General features: G+C 44.7%; 1 protein-coding gene across 1 annotated transcript in view; it reads left to right on the top strand.

The window, feature by feature from the left end:
* The first annotated feature begins 8,822 nt into the window (after positions 1-8,822).
* Positions 8,823-20,879, top strand: part of LOC115139372 (mitochondrial peptide methionine sulfoxide reductase-like) — a 121,173-nt gene continuing 109,116 nt past the window's right edge. The window contains exon 1 of the mRNA XM_065026333.1: positions 8,823-9,031. Coding sequence (XP_064882405.1) covers positions 8,842-9,031 — 190 coding nt within the window. The 5' untranslated portion in view covers positions 8,823-8,841. The remainder of the gene's footprint in view (positions 9,032-20,879) is intronic.

Genomic DNA, 20,879 nt, shown 5'->3' with positions numbered 1-20,879 from the left:
GGCATTACTGTTACCCCTTGCGGGGGTAAAGATGCGGGTGGACATGACAAATAATAAGACTAAACTCTACTGATAAGATAAAAAGACACACAAATAACTGTTATGTCATATTACATTAGCCTGAATATCCTGGCAGTGGTAACCTTCCGAGTGCATGAGATGTAGGCCTAGCCTATTTTATTATTTATCTTAGATATAGATGGCGAGATCCATGGTGCAACGAACGCCAGGCCCAAGTGACAGCAGCGAAAAGACAGGGTTTGCTGGTTTGCTGCAGTCGGTCCTGTTGCTAAACTCCCACAAAAAAAAATAGAAGAGGGCCCATCTGGCTTCTCATCAGCTTTGTCAAGTCTTGCATACGTTAAAATACTAATGACCTAGATAGCTCATGCACAATGCAGCAGAGGTAGGGGGGGTGGGGGGGGGGGGGCTGTTAGGCTCAACGAGAGTCATCCCCTCCTTTTGTGGGGGTCGGGCGGGCTGGGTTAGGATGTGGAGGGACTGAACGCTCCTGTATCATAAAGGGGTACGCTCAATATTGAATAAATACAGTGGGAGATACAATTTGGCAAAGCTGACATACACACACACATTGGTTTTGGGGATAAGCAGAAGCCCTATTGACATAATCAAGAATACATTGTCACGTAACGGAGAAGGTGCCAAATGTAAAGAATATAGGCTAGTCTATATAACAACAATCTCATTTTTAGTAGGCCTAATAGCACTTTATTTAGGCTACAAAAAGAACGAAAAGCATGCATATTTAGCCTACATAGGCCTAAGGTCTATGCGGATTTAAATGAGTTGTTCGCCCTTTACAAAAACAGAATAGTGTATCAAAACGCAGAGAAAAACATATATTTTTACATTGCAACAATTCAGCGGAACAACTTACAGAAATGCCTTGCCGAGATGCCTTTACAATCAACTCTCATTTCCCCCAAACCAACATCAAAACAGTCCGTACATCCGGTTGGGTACCAAGGATGATCTCCTCCGCTGATGATGCTGAACAAAAATGTCCTGTGACATCGATTCTGCTGTATTGTCTGCGCGCTGCAAAAGGTGGAAATTGGTGCCATGACGAAAACACCCATATATTCCACTGATTGTGCTCTAAAAGACCCTCCGGACCTGTTCAAAAGATGGGCAAAATGCTAAAAGGATAGGCTACATCTAAGCGACACACAGAGGAGAGAGCTTTGGTGCAGTCTGGAGGCAGAGCCAGCCGAGACTGTCATGCAAAAGCGTCTGATGCAAAGAGCCATCTGACAGAGAGGAGGAGAGCAACCCAGTTTATCATCGCCGTGCACAGCTTAAAGCGCGGTCCCCCTGCTCCTCTCCCTTGTGCTGTTCATCCACTTCTCATATGAGAATTATTCAGAGGGGAAGAGGTAGCATCTGCCGGTTTACTAAACAAATCGGAGGGGTTTCGAAATGGGACGCTCCAACTCCCCTTTTCCCCCACTCTTGTAATTTACATTACTGAGATTACCAGTTTAGCTATACACCTTGCAATATGCATAAGGACAATATACATGTTGTTGGGCAGAAAAATACACCCAATTGCCACAATCATTACATTTTGCATTGACATCATTTTTTTCTGCTGACAATAAATTTACCATCGACGTGTGAAAACAAATGTGATATTCGAATTCGTTTTTATAGGTAACATTTTCAATTAGCACGAAAGTCTACCGTACGAAATATATGTAAGCCATACCATAATATATAGGGGTCTAATGGTATAACCACGAATAAGTGTAGGCATAGCCTGATATGGCCAAAGTCTGTCCTTTTTAACAAAATCTGGAAGAATGAAGTCACCATCTCTCTCGACTACATCTCGGCTCTTGCGGAATGTACAATTATCAAACTGCACGTTTGCCTGGTCGAATAATGAATTATTTATGTTTCTCAAGACCTGTGTCCATGTAGGCCTATACCGTTGTATTTTCATACTCGTCCAATCATATGTTAAATAAATATTTAGCTAACATGGCGAGAAACCTTCATGAAGTTTTGGGAATCAAAATATGCCCACCCCAAATGGTCCGTCTCCATATGGCCTGTCATCTGTTCGTTCTCTCCCCCAACCCCCCACCCGTCCTGTCCTGTCCGGTCCCATACGAAGCGCATTGATTTATTGTGATTCTTTCGTTATTCATTCGAACGTTGAATTAAATGACAAAATATTTTTTTCGTTCAAAAAATAACAATGTATGTCTAGTCCGAATAGGAGCTATCCATTATAAGATACATTGAACTACATTGAAAAGGATCAGGCTTAATTGCGTTACGAATAATGCACATTCAAATATCAATGTTCTACTATTTTCAATAATGTCTGTAATATAATGCATCAGCGGCTCAGCCTACGGCGGTAGCGCACTGCAGAACAAAGGCGACGTTGTAGTCTAGCTGCACCATACACCCAGACCTATTCAGTTCTCAAGTGAACACCCGTGCATCTGCCTGCATTTGGTTGAGGTCACCAGAGGTCTCCTTTATCCCCCTCTCACGCTGCAATATTATTACCCAAAGGGTCGTCTGCCGGACGCGTGCCTCCCGTGAGCAGATTCGACGCGCAGTGAACTCCAGATGGCCTGTAGGGTAAACAAAGCTCTGCAATCCACCCCTTTATGCTGACCTATATTACCGAGTAATGGATAAAGCCTATCTGATTTAGAGACCTTCCATGCGGGCAAAAAGGCCAAACAATCCAGCGAGTCTCGCAGTGAAACGGAGCAGCGGCGTTTAGGCCTGCAGGCGAAAATAGGGTACACAGAATGTGTACATTATATTGGTGTTGAATTGAAGACTACAGTGACTTCGGCCACACAAGACAGGTGCATTTACCATATCCTTTATGCAACATCATCACGTTTTCAACGATGTGGAAATATGCCAATGTAATCGCGACGTGACGCAATGCTATTCAGTTTTATAAAGCCTATATACAGCCGTAAAGGTTTTCTGATTTCACAAATGAAAGACACAATGGTCTCAGCTAGAGCGTCAACATCGATCTCCACAGACAATCCTTTTCTCAAACCCAAGCATCTGTGCACGCCATGGCCAACTGTAATTTCCATAAACAACATTTTTCACGTAATTATGTGTTGGTTTTTGACAAAACTCATGTACATGTATGTTTTAATGCAATTGTTTATTATTTGTGATTTTTCTTTACATGAGATAATTCTCCTGAGTGTAGTCTAGGCCTATACTTAGAAAACAGGTGCTAAGTAGAACCATACGGAGTTCTTCGGTTTGTCCCCATCGGGAACCTTTTTGTTGCTGGGTAGAACCCTTTACAGATGGTTTTTCAAATAACCCCCTGTATTTGGTTCTACCTAGAACCCTCTATAAAGGGTTCTGCCTAGAACTATTTTATAATCTAAAGGTTCTTCCTAGAACCGTCAATAAAAGGGTCTTCCTAGAACAATCTATGAACTGTTCTACCAGCCTTATTAGCCTTTAGAATTACATGATTTATGACAATACATTACATATATCATAAGGCCTTAATTGTAGGGTCTAGTCATACCCTAACACAGTGTTGTTAGGAATCTCCTAGTTTACTGGCCACATCAGACCTGCAAGTCACATTTTGCTGGCTTGCAAAGTGATGTGTAATTCCTATTATAATCTGGCCAGAGTTAGGATAGTGGAATTGTTAATCACCTGCAAACTGCATTTACAATAACTGCCAGGGTAGGGAAGGAAGATAGAACACTGAGACTACCTCAATCATCTAAACTCAAACAACCATTTCAGTAATGGGAGTAATAAATCCAATTACTAACCGATTGGATTAGTTTAGTTTAGGTATGTTATTTATTTTTGTGTAGCATAAAATAACTCAACCACTCAATGTACATGCAAAAACACAGATGTTACAGTAAAAAAAAAAATCTGAAAATCTCATAGAGCATGCTGGGAAATATTATATATTGTTCTTTACAGAATCCTTCTTGTCTTCCAAATAATCATCAAATAACCCTTTCTTCCAAAAACAGTTCTTAGGATGTTAAAGGTTTTAGGTAGAACCCTTTGGCTTACAAAGAACCCATGTCTTACAAAAAGGGTTCTTCAGATTAAAATAGTTATTGGTAGAACCCCACCCCTCCGCAAAGAACCCTTTTGGAACCTTTTTTTCTAAGAGTATATCCATTTAGGCCTATGATTTAACAACACACCAGTCTCCCATTATTTAGGCAACATGTAGCCCTATAGACCTAGCTAGGCCAGGGATGGGGAACTTTGATGGGGTGGCTGCCACAAAAAATCTCAACTCATCATACCCACACATGCGATCACAGTCGGCCCTAGCCTTTTGGGGGCCCTAAGTTCAATTTTGATGGGGGGCCCCCCCACCTTGAAGTTTTAGAGTTAATTTCATGCAATTCTACACATTTTGCTATTGGTGTAGAGAAAAATGGTGCATTTTTAAAGAAAGTTTGCTGCAATTCTACTCATTTTGCCATGGGGTGGAGATAAATGTTTGCAGTTTTTAATATGATTACTACAAGTTTAAATAGCTAGCTAGACTAACTTACCAATCTAAAACATTTTTAGATGACACAGGCTAATTAAGTGACTGTCAGTGACTGAAATAACAAGAGAAGAACTGCTGATGCACAACCAGATGATTCGTAGACAACAGGTGTAGACTAACAGTGAAATGCTTACTTAAGGGTCCATTTTCAACAATGCAATGAGGAATAAATACACAGTGAATAACAAATACAAATAACATGGCTATATAAAGGGAGTAGAATATAACAAGGCTATATATAGGGAGAAGAATGGCAATATACATAGGCAACATGGCAATATACATAGGGAGTACCAGTACCGTGTCGATTTGCAGGGTTACGAGGTAATTGAGGTAGCTATGTACTGTACATATAAGTAGGGGGTAAAGTGATTAGGCAACAGGATAGATAATAGACAGTTGCAGCAACATGTGTGGTGAGTGTGAAAGTGTGTGTCTGTGAGTGTGTGCGAGAGAGTTAATACAAAAAAGGATCAATGCAGGTAGTCCGGATGCCATTTGATTAGCTATTTAGCAGTCTTGTTTAGAAGTGGCTTGGGCGTGGAAGCTGTTCAGGGTCCACTTGGTTCCAGACTTGATGCATTGGTACCGCTTGCCGTGCGGTAGCAGAGAGAACAGTCTGTGGCTTGGCTGGCTGGAGTCCTTCCTCTGACGCTTCCTGGTATAGAGGTCATGGATTTCAGGGAGCTCGGACCTAGTGATGTACAGGGCCATACACACTACCCTCTGTAGCGGCTTGCGGTCAGATGCCGAGCAGTTGCCATACCAAGCAGTGAAGCAGTCAGCCAAGATGGTGCAGCTGTAGAACTTTCTGAGGATCTGAGGGCCCATGCCAAATCTTTTCAGCCTCCTGAGGGGGAAGAGGCGTTGTAGTGCCCTCTTCACGACTGTGTTGATGTGTGTGGACCATGATAGATCCTTAGTGATGAGCTTCAAGTTCCTCGATGTCCACTCGACCTGGTACACTACAACCCTGTCAATGTGAATGGGGGCATGCTCGGCCCTCTGTTTCCTGTAGTCCACGATCAGCTCCTTTGTCTTACTGACATTGAGTGAGAGGTTGTTGTCCTGGCAGTCTCTGACCTCCTCCCTATAGGCTGTCTCATCATTGTCGGTGATCAGGCCTACCACCGTCATGTCATCTGCAAACTTAATGATGGTGTTGGGAGTCATGTGTGGCCACACAGTCGTGGGTGAACATGGAGTACAAGAGGGGACTAAGCACGCACACCTGAGGGGTGTCAGTGTTGAGAGTCAGCGTGGCGGATGTGTTGTTGCTTACCCTTACCACCTGGTGGCGGCTCGTCAGGAAGTCCAGGATCCAGTTGCAGAGGGAGGTGTTCAGTCCCAGGGACCTTAGCTTAGTGATAAGCTTCGAGGGCACTATGGTGTTGAACCCTGAGCTGTAGTCAACTACAGCATTCTCACATAGGTGCTCCTTTTGTCCAAGTGGGAAAGGACAGTGTGGAGTGCAATAAAGACTGCGTCACCTGTGGATCTGTTGGGGTAGTACGCACATTGGAGTGGGTCAAGGGTGTCTGAGATGATGGTGTTGATGTGAGCCATGACCAGACTTTCAAAGCACTTCATGGATACAGATGTGAGTGTTACGCAGAGAAATGTAGGCAAAATAATATCATTTTTTGAAAAAGGCCAACAATAAAGTAAAAATGCAATTGAAGTTTATACATGATCTAAACTCGTTCACAATTGTCTACTTTAACTCCAGATTATTGCATATTTATCTGCTGAAAACGAGTTTACACAAATCTCTAAATGGCAATGTTAGTTGCCTGCTCAGGCATGGTACCCAAAGCCCCTCGAACAGCGCTGTGTTCAAGGGCCTTGAACTGAAAGCTACATTCGAGTTTCTCCACACATGAAGAGGCAAATCCTTTTTAATTCAAACCTGCTCAATTGTAACCCTCTTTCATATTCATTTTAGTAACTTTGTTAATAACTTTGACAGACTTCCCACTGGGCACACACTGGTTGACATTACATTGAACCAATGTAGAATAGACGTTGGATTGACTTCTGTGCCCAGTAGGTTATTTTTTATCAGCAAATATAGCCTGATAAATAAACAGATAGGCAAGCTTTCCCAACGTATTATATTCTTTATTTATGTTTTTACATCATTAAATGCATACTACTTCTAAGCGATTTACTAATGCAAAATGCAATAATAAATCCTCTGATCGCAAGGGCGAAATTGTGGTGTAGATATCGGGGTGGACGAACAGTAAACTTGGGGCCCTGGAGGATTTGTAAAAAAAATTAAAACGCTTTTCTTGCAATTCTACACAGTTTGACGTGACTTATTATGCCTCTCCAGAGGGGTATTTTGAGTGTTATGTGTGGGGAATTTTGAAAACACAGTATAAGTGGAAAGAGAAGTGGAAGGCCCACCAACCACCCCACCCCCAAAATAAAACATATTTTTGAGGGGAGAAAAAAAATACAGCTAACCTCCTGCATTTGAACCCATTTTGCCATGGGGCAGAGAGAAAAATGAGCAGTTTTATAATACTATTCTATACTATACATTTAGTCATGAGTCTGAGAGAAAACTGCAGTTTTAAAGGTAATTTCCTGCAATTCTACACATTTTGCCATGTCGCAGAGGGAAAAAAAGTGTTTTATAGCTCATCTCATGCTATTCTTCACATTTTGCCATGAGGATGAGTGAAAATCTCACTTTAAAAAGTGAATGTTAACTCATACCCACATAATGTTGTTGGCTTATCCTCTACTCATATTTGTGGCCAAAGTGCTTGCTATTTCCTCATAGAGGATGATGTGAGCTGGCCAATCAGCGGTCTACTCGCATTAATATTTTTACTGACTGCTATATGGCCACACCGTTCTGTTGTTGGGGTACGCCCACACTATTCCAACACAGAAAAGCTATTCCAACACAGAAAAACATACTTAATTAATGAAACATTTTGATAAGGAAAAATATTTCACTCCTATTGTAATTAAATATAGATCGTATTTCATAGAAATCTGGAAACACTGGACCGTTACTTTAAAGATGTACTTGGTGCAAAAACGCAAAAAATAATGCCTTTAAACTGTATAACTGATCAATGAACCATCATACCAGGTCATTTATTAATGCTTTTTTATGAATAAGATATTTGGCTACAGAAATGCCATTTCTTACCGATCTCTACCGCTTCCGTCCGAAAACAAATCCTGTGAAACGATGTCAACACATACTGGAGGAGTTACTGGCTAGCTACACGTGGCTAGCTTAGCTAACAAACTAGCTATGTTGTTCGCAGCGCACATGGCCAGAATGACACATAGACACACCAAAGGCACACCCATTTCTGTTGAAAAAAATGGGGGAAAAAAGGAGTTGACCATTTTTTGTCCACCGTTAAAGCAAATTTCCTGCAATTCTACACATTTTATCATCGCTTATGATGTGTTCATATGCTATCGGGCCCCCAACCAAATTTTTGTAATTTTATTTGAAAGAAATTATTGTGGGGGAAGAATCGACCTGTTCTGAATATTTGGGGGGACATGTCCCCCGCATCCCGCATGGCAATTTCACCAATGCCTGATAGAACACACTATTGTGGACTGCAGTGGTTCAACTCTGGCAACATGCTTATTTCATAATAATGTCACATGGACAATTTACTTATAGCCTAATTCAGAACATAGAACGTTTCAAATAAAAGGACTAGCAATATTTTTTAGATGGCTACATTTTTTGTCAGGTCATGGATTTCGCTATTTTAAGTAGCTTACTGAAACGACCAGAACCTGATTTGTGTCTGAACAGATGGTTACAATGTGTTGTGTTAGTAATGTTAACATGTAGGCTATCGTAATTGCTACAACGTAGCCTAATGATCATGAAGAATTCAGTGGCTCAGTAGGCTCTAGACTGAAACATGATTGCTACACAAGATGCTGAGCCACAGATGAGCAGAGACACATTTTAAGGCTGCTCTTGACCCAGTGGTTACGTTCTATTCTGATAATGACATAATTTAGGTCTACATTTCATTAGGTATTTTTTTGTTGGCCATTTGTAGGCCTTATAATAATAGCCTATTCATAAAATAAAGTATTCGTGTAAACTCAACTTGTCAATTATTACACTTGCTGAAACGAGTTGGACAGGCCTACATAGGCCTATAGCTAAATAAAATAAATAATGATGTACGGGTTTGGTAATCGGAAACGCTCTGCCAGTTGTATAACACGTTTATAAAACTGTCCCATTACACAAGTTGTTATGTAGCTATATGGGCTACTTTGAATCTGCACCAGGAAGTGTTGGACTGCTAACCCTGAGCTCAATGGTCGCAACGACTAGACTCCGTTTGATTTGGCGTCATTTTACCCACAGTAGAACGAGAGATATGTCTTCCAAAACACAGATGCCGACTCCAGAGACCGCTCTCCCCGGGAGAAGTGACAGTTTGAAAGTATCAGGTAGGGCGACTTCCCCCGTGTCTGTGCGGCATGGTTTCCTCGGTAGCTATATAACATAACTATAGCCTTTAGCAGCTAGGCTACAGAGTAGCTTTCCAAAACGTAGGCCTATATAATGCATAAAGAAGACGAAAACACAAAGCGCGAATAGCTTCTATTTCTGTCAACAAAGAAGCCCTATTCCCTTTGTTGTAAGACTGCACTTATGTGTTGCGCGAGTTCGACAACACTTATGCGGCGCTATGACTGTAAAGAGCAACAGGAGCTACACCTGTTGTATTCGGCGCATGTGAAAAATACAATTTCATTTCATTTGACTTGAATATTTTCACATGCGCCAGGTGTATACTTTCCATTTAAATGCGTGTAGCTCCGATGGTAATGCATGGCGCTTGTAACGGTATGGTTGTGGGTGCTATTCCCATGGGGGACCAGTATGGTAGTGTTAGTACCCACTATTGTGAGTCGCTCTGGATAAGAACTTCTGTTAAATGTCTTAAATGTTGTGTAAAGGTGTCTAGACAATCAGGGTAGATAATCAACATATTGCTATAGTCTGATAACTCTTTGCCACAACGAAGGGATGCAAGAAGAGCTGATTTAACCACAGACATTGTCCATCACAAAGTGACCAGTTGGACTATTTCCTGCAATTATCATCAACTGTATCACTATGTAGTCATGTCTCTCTCTCAATACGATTTAAGAGTTTTATTGGCATGGAAAACAAGTGAAATAGTAGAGTGGGTGTCTCTTCCTCCCTGCACACACACACGCACGCACGCGCGCACGCACACACACACACACACACACACCTGACTGAGGCAACCTGTTCACAAGCTTGTTAAAAGAGGTGAAACCATTGTGGGAAATGATAATGCATACACTGTAACAAAAAAAGAAGAAGTTGATTTAACGTGCAATTGTAAGGCAGCCAGATGCAATAGGCTGGTGAGTTTGCGCAACAAAAAATGTCTTGAGCAAACTCACAACAAAAAGCTTGTTTGTGAAAATGTTGTTGAGCAATCTCACAATCCTATTACAGCTGGTTGCCTTAATTGTACCTTGAATCAACCCCCCTTTCCCCCCCAGTATATCACTATTAATCTTACAAATATGTAGGCCTTATACCTAGGAGATTTTCATTTCATATCACTGCCCTCAAAGTGACTGAATATTTACTGAATCCCAATGACAAGAACTTGTTTTCAGGTATTTATAAAGAAAAATGCTATCTCCAACACTCCATTTGGATTAAAGATGAATTGTGTTTCCTGTCTGACTCTCAGAAGATGGAAAAAAGGAAAAACTTCCAGTTTGATGGTTAACGGCTGACACAAGTTGAGTTCCATAAAAATGGAAATGTACCAGGCAGGGTAGCGGGGTGCTATCTGCAGTGTTGAGAATGAGAACATATATAGCCTAGGCCACTGTAGCTGATGCACTGCAGGCAGAGAGAGAGAACTAGGAGCTAGTCGCATGAGCTTCATCCAGACGGCATCAAACATTGATCGCAAGAAAAAAGCAGGAGAGAGAAAAAAGATGGCAGTACCTTGTGTTGCTTGGTTCCTGTCAACATAGGAAGGGAAAATGATAACTGTAATTTGTCTCGAGTCCTGCAGATTTCTTAGAAACGGGCCCCACCTGAGTGGATGTCTAACACAATACCTAGTTAACCCGTCATATTGTAAACGGCATTTCACCTTTCTTCAGAATTGCCCCAAATTAGACGTTCATATCACAGTCACATGGCTGTCCGGGTTGTAAAACGTTTGTGTGTCTGTGTGTGTGTGCAGAGAGAAAGAGAGAGAGGGTGAAAGGCCTGGCTGGCGGGAGCAGCTGCAGGCTGCTTGAGATGCGGCTCACATGGGCACTGTGTGCAATGGCACGAAGGGATCCACCCCGCAGGACTGCAGTGGTCTGATTACCAGCCCCAGCCCCATACAGCTCTGGTCTCCTTCCCCAGTCCCAGGCTTTCCCTATGGCAACAGCACTGCACTATAGAGCTGGCAGGATGCCAGGAGACGTACGCACTGCAACACAGACAGGCACCACACCAACGCACGTGGCTCTGCTCTCTCTGTCAAGACATCCTGATGTTGCTGTTAGCCTGCTGAAGGTCACACATGACGGGGCGGTGGAGCTGTGAGGAAAGAGGAATGAAGGTTCAGAACTAAGTGGCTTATGATGTCCTGGATAACAGAGTAGTCATGTTATCTGTTAGGCATTTTATGGACATGGTGAAATTCATCCAAATCCCAGTGGTTGCTGAGAGGCATATGACTGGCTGTTTGGTATTGTGCCGATCCCAGATGACTCTAATTCTGTGTAGTGCAACTTCCACTGAACGAGAATAGTGGTAAAACCTGATGTATGTGGTCATTTGAAATAGTGTGATTGTGTAAGGTGTATACTGCACCATACCATCCACAGTCCTCTTCTGGAATAGTCAGGGATACTGATGGAGTCTGCCTGTTGTATAGTGTGTTGTCAGTTTTCTTTCATCATCAGGAATAATGAGCTGCATAGTTGCAAATTGCAAGGCAATACATATTTTCCTTCCACCTCACAAAAAAACATGCTGCATCACCTCTAGTCACTGAATGGACATAAGGAGATCTTACAAATGATTTTACCTTTTGTAAACATTTGCATGTTTTGTAGTCTAGTAGCTACACAGCTTAAAATCCATTTGAATCTAATGTCCCAAACATTCGGGGAAATCCACGAATGAATAAAGTAGCAAAATGCCTTTAAGAGAAATTGACAGCCAATCAACAGCCTCTGTTCTGCTCTGTCCTATGTATTCCCTATAGGACCGCTCCTGCATCTGCCAGCCCTACTTCCAGCAGGCTAGGCTGTGGTGCGGGATGGTGAGGGGGTGTGGGTATGTGGTACTGGATGGTGGGAACATGGAGACAGACAGTGGTGAGTTGGCACCAGCGATGTGGGCACCGAGGTCCCCCCCTCAGAATGACATGAGGTGCTGTGCCTTGGCACACAATGAATAGACTACCCCGGCATTGAAAAAGCGAAGCGGCTTCAGGACTTGTAAAGACGTCCCAGAGACTTTTTCGGGAAGTGTCTTCAAGAGAGACATGGAGGAACTCCCTGGGTGCCTTGCTTGGGTGAGGGTGGGATGGAGAGAGGAGAGGAGGATGGGCTGTTGTGTGGGTGTGGGTAGGTTAAGGGAGTGTGTGGGTAGGCATTGGGAAGTATTGGTTGGCAAGGATACCAAGTACCACACTGTGTGATTGTGTGCATCTGGAAGGGGGGGGATGCAGGAAATGGTCTAGTGCCAGGGAGTGGCGTGGCTGAAAAATTAATCTAAGATTCGTTTTGATCATATTTGCCCAAATCGACAGTTTTATTTCGGAGGGGGTGTGTGGGTGTTTGGGGGGTAGACAGGCAGACAGGCTGGAGCTCTGCCAAGGCTTCTCGGGAAGGTTGCCATGCCGAGAGAGAGAGAGAGAGAGAGAGAGAGCAGAGAGGGAGAAGAGAGGAAGAGAAAAAGCCAGACGAGACTTGGCAGGGTTCTATCGCAGCTCCCTTTGTCTGTTTGCTCAGCTTTGCGTTAAGGAAATCCAAAATACCCAGGGTGTAGGAGCTCTGCTTCAACGCAAACCCCCCAAACCAAACAAGAAAACAAGGCGAGAAAACTACTTAGAAAAATTAGAGGACGCCGAGGGCGAATGGGGCGCAAGCACAGTCACCAAAAAGCGATTTTCAACATCCAGCAACACTTCACAATGCTTCTTTTCGTGACTGGAGCAAGTTACTTGAGCCAAGAGATGACCATGATCATTTGAACTCAATCTTTCTTTGTAATTTCAAGTTGAACGAAGCTGCCGCGTTTCTTTTCGGTCTATGTTTTTGAACACAAAAGGAATCTCAAAAGTGGACCTGGATTTTCTCCATCAAGGACTGCCAGAACTGTTGTGGCCAAAAAAGTTTTTTGCCTTTTCATTGATCGAACTTGAAGTCTCTATCAGTACATCACCCGGAGTAGATTTCGCCTTCAAAAGTTTTGTGATTGTAAAAATGTCCTGACCGCAATAACGCCGCCAGTGTCCGAAGTTTGATGACATCAACTTAACTGCCTCTGTTGTCACTAAGTTGACCTCTTTGTGAGAGGGCTTTACAGCAACGCAACAGCGACTGGTTACTCAGGCCAAGTGCTCGTTCACCAAGCTTTAGTTTTCCATCGTGTCTCACAGTTGGACTATCTGAAGAAAATGTGAAGATATCTCGCCTTCAAAGGACTGAGATTTTCCAGCGTTTGGATTTGAGATCTGAGGCCAATGGATCTATAGTAGTTTATGTGAGGGTGGCACTGAACTAGTGCAGTTGTCTCAAGCTGCCTACTCTCAGTTGAAAATGGCTGGAGTTATGCAGGCCTGAGTGTTGTTTTGCTACTAGATAATGTTTTTTTCAAAATAATGAATTCTCAGCTTCACATTGGGAGTGTGGTACTGTGTAAGGTAAGTTATATGTTATATCTGTTTTCTACAGATAGATTTCTACTTAAACTCCCATTAGACCAGAAATAAACCATAGGTGTTCCCACCGTGGTAAGTTATTCGTTGCCAGCTGTGTTGTTGTCCCCGGGGCACTTCACAAGTGAGTCTAGCAGTGTTTCCCTGCTATATGAAAAAGGAAGGCACTTAACGTACAGAGGCTGGGGATTGTCAGGGACGATTTAAAACGTTTCCTTAAGGATCGTCCATCTCTCCCCAGAGGACCCGGTGTGTCAACCATTCTACCGCTTTCCCACGATCAATGTCCTCGCCGCTGAATTTCACACTGACTACAGCCCCTTCAGAGAGAGTGGTCTCCCTGTCTGCGAATCCCCCCAGACCTGCGGCTTTTCTCATCTCCACCGTGTGGCTGATATTCCCTTCCTGTTATCTGTCATGGGCACAGCAGTGCCCTGTCCCCCCTGTCGTCCTTGGTAAGCGCTGTGCATGATGGTTTCTGATTCGTGTCTGGCGCTTGATTAATAACCGTAGGGAAACGCTAATAGAAAAGTAAGAAATGTTCGCCTCAGGTTTATATTGAACCGCTGCCAAGGCAAATTAGAATCTGCCAGATGTGTTTTCGGCAGATAGCAGGTGGAGTTAGCAGGTGTACTGTGCTGGCTCTCATAATTATGAAAGTTTGTTGTGGGAACATCATATTTTGCTTGTCTCTGTCGTGTTGGAATATTTCCAGTGATTTAATCATTACTTGTCCTTATATTTAGCTTATATTCAAATTATGGACAATAGAAAGCAGGCAGCAGTGATATGAAAAGTAATGCCCAGCTCACTGCTGTGGTTAGGCTGTGGTTAGACTGTGATTAGGCTGTGGTTAGGCTATAACTGTACTGATAAAGCATTAATACATCACAATTCTCCAAATTCTCGAATCACAGAATCAAGACAATGGTGATTAAGAAGTTCCTCATTGTCCTTTAGATTTAGGTTCCGTACATGTACATAAAGGTTGGAGGAGATGCCGTTTAGAGTTGGAGTGCTGCTGTTCTGTCCTCCTGATCAGAAGTGCAGGTTCATGTAGGGCTGAGGGCCTCAGTCTCCAGCTCTGACAGGATGGGGAGGGAGATGAGGGGAGACACAGGCCTAGTGCTGATGCATTAACACACAAGCTCTCTGCTCCCGATGGGCTTTCTAATGGACCCAAGTAACCTGACACACAAGGTCAGCCTTTTAAAGGAGGTTCAGGGCAGGAAGTTAGGCCTTGACTACGAGCACTACTAGCACATACTGGGCCTTGTCTTTTAGCTTGGCTAGCTATCCAGCTAGTTGCTACTCCCCCTCCTTAGCAGACTTATGACTACTTTGTTATTTAACGCTTAAAAAATAGCTACATGATTCTGGCCCTATCGAAAGTCTCGACTGCTATGAAAGTGTTGCCACAAGTAACCTAAGAAGTCCAGTGAACTTGAGAATGGTTGACTTTTTCAAAGGATCTGAAGTCTCCAGATAGCAGGGCTGGTTGCTGGGTTTGTGAGTGACTGTGTCTGATGGTCATGGTTGGACTTTAGCTCTGTTCTAGCCTCCAGTGCTCACTGATGTGGAGGGAGATGACGCAGTGGAGGAGGAAACGCAGCTTTCTCCAAGGTTGGCTTCACCCAGGTCCACCCATGCATGCATGGCTACCTCTGCCTGCCTATGAATTATTCACAAAGCTCTCATCTCCACCGGTCACTGTACTCCAGCAGTCTCTGTGAGCCTCTCTCTCTCTCTCTCTCTCTCTGCCTTTTGATTTGAACTTTCCCGGCAAACACAGCGCAAATCTCCAACCCAGGACCTCCAGTGACAGAGAAGGAGTACTTGAGTTGCCTGTGAGCAATATTACAGAGTTTATCATGTTTGAGCATGCATGTTAAGTGAATTTAAAGGCTTATCGGCCTCTGTTGTACCGAGAGCTGTCTTAATTTGTCACAGGCTGAGTAATGATCCTGGCTAATGCTGGCGTAGACTCTGGTGACATGCAGGGGATTTTGCCACAAATGTCCCTTGTTTACACTGACACGGATGACCTCGGGAGACAAAATAGTTGCCGCTCACGCCTCAGAGAATGTAGATTACCTGTCATTCACCTGAGGTTCATCCCTCTCCACCACAGTTGGCCATCTACTGAGTATAAACTCAGTTGAAGATGTCTGTTAGTCATGGTTGTCTTGTCTTTCAGGCTAGATCCAGTTGTTTAGATGCTCAGGAACCAGGAATTGCTTCATTCAGTTGAACCGTTATTTATCCAATGAAAAGCATATTGAGACACGGTCTGTTTGACAAGGGAAACCTGGCGAAGCAGGCAGCTGCAATCGATACAACATTACAACATTTGAAGAGTACAACGCAATCATCAAAACAATACGATCCAGCTTACAGGAAACCATTACGGACAGAATGGTCCCATGTAGAATCTAACCCAACTGGGACCAGTTTCTTTACATTTTGTGTCTGACTGGATTGGAAGAAGGGACTTTCGGTGTCTACTCATACAAACACCAAGCAAAAAAGGTGTATCTATTAATAATTTCGTGAGCCTGGTTGCCCTAGTCCATGTCTCTGAAACCGAGGTGGAAGTGCTGTAGGAGGGCAATGCATTAACGACGACTCCCTCGCTTTGAAAACAGTTGAGTGTAATCAAGATTCATTATGTTAGCCCTGGGCACACAACTTTAATTAAATGAAAAGATTATATGTAACAAATTATAGATTCATTCATTAACCTCAAACCCACCAGGTGGGGGTTATTAATAAGATTCATTATGTTATGATAATGCTAATGGTATTCTACAAAGTCTTTAAAAAGTCTCTTAAAAACAAATTGGAGGAAAGATATTCAGAAAGCCACAGCTCTGTATTCATTAGCGTGCGGTGGTCGTGAGAGATATTTATGTGACCTGGCTCATCTCATTACTGAGGGGGATTACACAGACGGGGATATCACTGCTCATATTAGCCCTATATTAACTAGCTGACCCTCTGCCATTACACCTCGGCCCTCTGCCATTACACCACGGCCCTCTGCCATTACACCACGGCCCTCTGCCATTACACCACGGCCCTCTGCCATTACACCACGGCCCTCTGCCATTACACCACGGCCCTCTGCCATTACACCTCGGCCCTCTGCCATTACCCCACGGCCCTCTGCCATTACACCACGGCCCTCTGCCATTACACCTCGGCCCTCTGCCATTACACCTCGGCCCTCTGCCATTACACCTCGGCCCTCTGCCATTACACCTCGGCCCTCTGCCATTACACCACGGCCCTCTGCCATTACACCTCGGCCCTCTGCCATTACACCACGGCCCTCTGCCATTACACCTCGGCCCTCTGCCATTACACCACGGCCCTCTGCCATTACACCTCGGCCCTCTGCCATTACACCACGGCCCTCTGCCATTACACCTCGGCCCTCTGCCATTACACCACGGCCCTCTGCCATTACACCTCGGCCCTCTGCCATTACACCACGGCCCTCTGCCATTACACCACGGCCCTCTGCCATTACACCTCGGCCCTCTGCCATTACACCTCGGCCCTCTGCCATTACACCACGGCCCTCTGCCATTACACCACGGCCCTCTGCCATTACCCCACGGCCCTCTGCCATTACACCAAGGCCCTCTGCCATTACACCACGGCCCTCTGCCATTACACCACGGCCCTCTGCCATTACACCACGGCCCTCTGCCATTACCCCACGGCCCTCTGCCATTACACCACGGCCCTATGCCATTACACCACGGCCCTCTGCCATTACACCACGGCCCTCTGCCATTACACCACGGCCCTCTGCCATTACACCACGGCCCTCTGCCATTACACCACGGCCCTCTGCCATTACCCCACGGCCCTCTGCCATTACACCACGGCCCTCTGCCATTACACCACGGCCCTCTGCTATTACCCCACGGCCCTCTGCCATTACACCACGGCCCTCTGCCATTACACCACGGCCCTCTGCCATTACACCACGGCCCTCTGCCATTACCCCACGGCCCTCTGCTATTACACCACAGCCCTCTGCCATTACACCACGGCCCTCTGCCATTACCCCACGGCCCTCTGCCATTACCCCACGGCCCTCTGCCATTACACCACAGCCCTCTGCCATTACACCACGGCCCTCTGCCATTACACCACGGCCCTCTGCCATTACACCACGGCCCTCTGCCATTACCCCACGGCCCTCTGCCATTACCCCACGGCCCTCTGCTATTACACCACAGCCCTCTGCCATTACCCCACGGCCCTCTGCCATTACCCCACGGCCCTCTGCTATTACCCCACGGCCCTCTGCCATTACCCCACGGCCCTCTGCTATTACACCACGGCCCTCTGCCATTACCCCACGGCCCTCTGCCATTACCCCACGGCCCTCTGCCATTACCCCACGGCCCTCTGCTATTACCCCACGGCCCTCTGCCATTACCCCACGGCCCTCTGCCATTACCCCACGGCCCTCTGCCATTACACCACGGCCCTCTGCCATTACACCACGGCCCTCTGCCATTACACCACAGCCCTCTGCTATTACACCACGGCCCTCTGCTATTACCCCACGGCCCTCTGCCATTACCCCACGGCCCTCTGCTATTACACCACAGCCCTCTGCCATTACCCCACGGCCCTCTGCTATTACACCACAGCCCTCTGCTATTACACCACGGCCCTCTGCCATTACACCACGGCCCTCTGCCATTACACCACAGCCCTCTGCCATTACACCACGGCCCTCTGCTATTACACCACAGCCCTCTGCTATTACACCACGGTTCCAGCTAAGGAAACCGATCTGGAAGTACATTGTACAGTGTAAAGCTGGAGGTCTCCATTGTTTTTGTCGCAGCATATTTTCTCAAGAGACCATCTGGTTGGATAAAGAACATATGAAGCAAATCAGCACCATTTCCTGGTTCTTATAATGTGTTTAATGATTATCATTAAGAGGATCATCTGCCTAATGATCTTGGTTCATTTGTCAAAGAACTGGGCTCTCACCTCAACACATTGTGACATTGTTTAGCTCTCTCATTATAGCTCAGTGGACTCCCTCTCTCTGTTTCTCCCTCTCCCTCTCTCTCCCTCTCTCTCTCCCTCTCTCTCTCTCTCTCTCTCTCTCTGTTTCTCCCTCTCTCTCTCTCTCTCTCTCTCTCTCTCTCTCTCTCTCTCTCTCTCTCTCTCTCATTCTCTCTCTCTTTTTCTCTCTTGGATTTGTGGATTTCTATTTGCCATGTATTTTTCAACTGTGCTGTGATGTTTCTCTCTCTCTCTCTCTCTCTCTCTCTCCCTCTCTCTCTCTCGCTCACTCTTTCTTTCTCTCTCATTCTCGTTCTATCTCTCTATCTCTCTCTTTATCATCTCTCGTCTCTCATGATGGTTCTGAGCAGGGCTGTCTGTTGCATAACTTACTTGAACTCTACTCTAGTTGTCAGTGGGCGGGAGTGCTGGAGGTTTCAGTGTGAGCTTAGCACACTGTTCCCGAGATGCCATTAGGCAGGCCTGTGTGAAAAGCCTTCCTCATCCTCACACACACACACACCCACACGCACACACACACACACACACACACACACACACACACACACACACACACACACACACACACACACACACACACACACACACACACACACACACACACACACACACACACACACACACACACACACACACACACCTTTCTCCCCTTCTCAGCCAATGCACTCATTCCAGAGCTCCAATAGCAACTGATGCTGTGCTGTTGCCATGTGTAGAGGTATTGCTATGGCGTTGCTTGGTGGAGTGGCATGATGGCTGATTAACCCTTCGTAACCCTCGTTGCGTAACCTCTCTTGATCGCATAATGGATTGCCATTACACATAAGGTTGATGGCTACCTGTGTATCCTCGCTACTCTGTTTTGTGTCCTCTTAGAACAGAGCGATGCTTTGATGCATCGACACGAAGCGTTGGTTGAATGTTTGGCTGTTGGCTTGTGACCCAGACCTCCTCCTCTACTGCAGTAGTTAGTTCTGCTGCTGCTGACTGTGAAGGGTTGGATTATTGCTGCTCTGTGGTGTGCTGCTGGAAGCCAGGCTCTTAAATCACATGTTCTGGCGTATATTGTTGTGTTGTGCAGTATCCAGAGCTATGGGGTCAGATTAAAGTGTTTGCTACAGTTTTGTGGGTATATTATTTGATGGTATATACTGTAAACTAAATGTCCCCATTGAAACGATATCTTGATTACTCTTAACTGCATTATTGCGTTACACGAGGGGGTAGAGTTGCTGTTGGTAAAAACGTTGTGTTCTTTGTCACAAAATATGCATATTTGTTCATGCTTAACAGGTTATATCCACTTTCTTTGTGTGTTGGCACATCTCGGAATGCACACGTATCTCTTTAGCATTATCAACATGTTCTCAGGTGTGGATAATCTAGCATAATGGTGCACTGCCCTTGATTGAATTTGGATTTACAACCCTGAGGAGGAGGTTCACCGGGTTTAGAATAACACAAAGTAAAGTATTGGATTTGGCCTTCACAGACAGTACAAATAGAATGTTAGTCTCCTCTCCTCTCACCATCCTTTTGAAGAAATACACCACATCTGAACAAAGAACTGACAGAATTAAAGATAGCTTGTGTCCTGAGTCCTGAACTGTTTTTCTTTCCAGTGTTTCTACATCTGGGGGAAGCAAAACTTCATTTTAAAGATGTCGGCTCTTAATTTGAGCCAGTTTGCTACAGCAGGAAAATAATCCTGCAGCAACAGGAAATGTGAATTATTATGTGGATTATAATTTATAGACATTTTTGTAGGGGTTGATACATTTGTCAAAAAATGGGTTCCAAAAGGGTAGGAGTATCGTTTTTGGTTCCAGGTAGAACCCTTTTTGATTCCACATAGGAACATTTTGGGTTCCATCTAGAACCCTCTGTGGAAAGGGTCTTTCATGGAACCCAGAAGGGTTCCCTCTTGAACCAAAAAGGGTTCTTCAAAGGGTTCTCCTATAGAATAGCCGAAGAATCATTTTAGGTTCTAGATAGCACCTTTTTTTCTAATAGTGAAGGGTAAAGCTAGTGTGTGTTGGTGCTTGGAAGGCAGTCAACCACATATTCCTTGGGCAGAAGCAAAGAGAGCTTCCTCTTAGACAAATCACCTGACTTGCTAGCAGTGAAGACATTACAAAAGAACTGGTGAAATACCAGCCATTTTAGAAATTATAGCTGTAATGTAGCTCCTGGTGTGGAATCACCACTTCCTCATTAACCTGCTATGACTGCACTGTTAACATTCTGAATACAGAGGTCAGAGAGTTTTACCCATGATCATTACCCTT

This window comes from Oncorhynchus nerka, linkage group LG13, assembly GCF_034236695.1.
Source record: "Oncorhynchus nerka isolate Pitt River linkage group LG13, Oner_Uvic_2.0, whole genome shotgun sequence".
Taxonomy (NCBI): domain Eukaryota; kingdom Metazoa; phylum Chordata; class Actinopteri; order Salmoniformes; family Salmonidae; genus Oncorhynchus; species Oncorhynchus nerka.
Note: the sequence above shows the minus strand (reverse complement) of the source record. Positions and strands in the feature narration are given on the sequence as shown.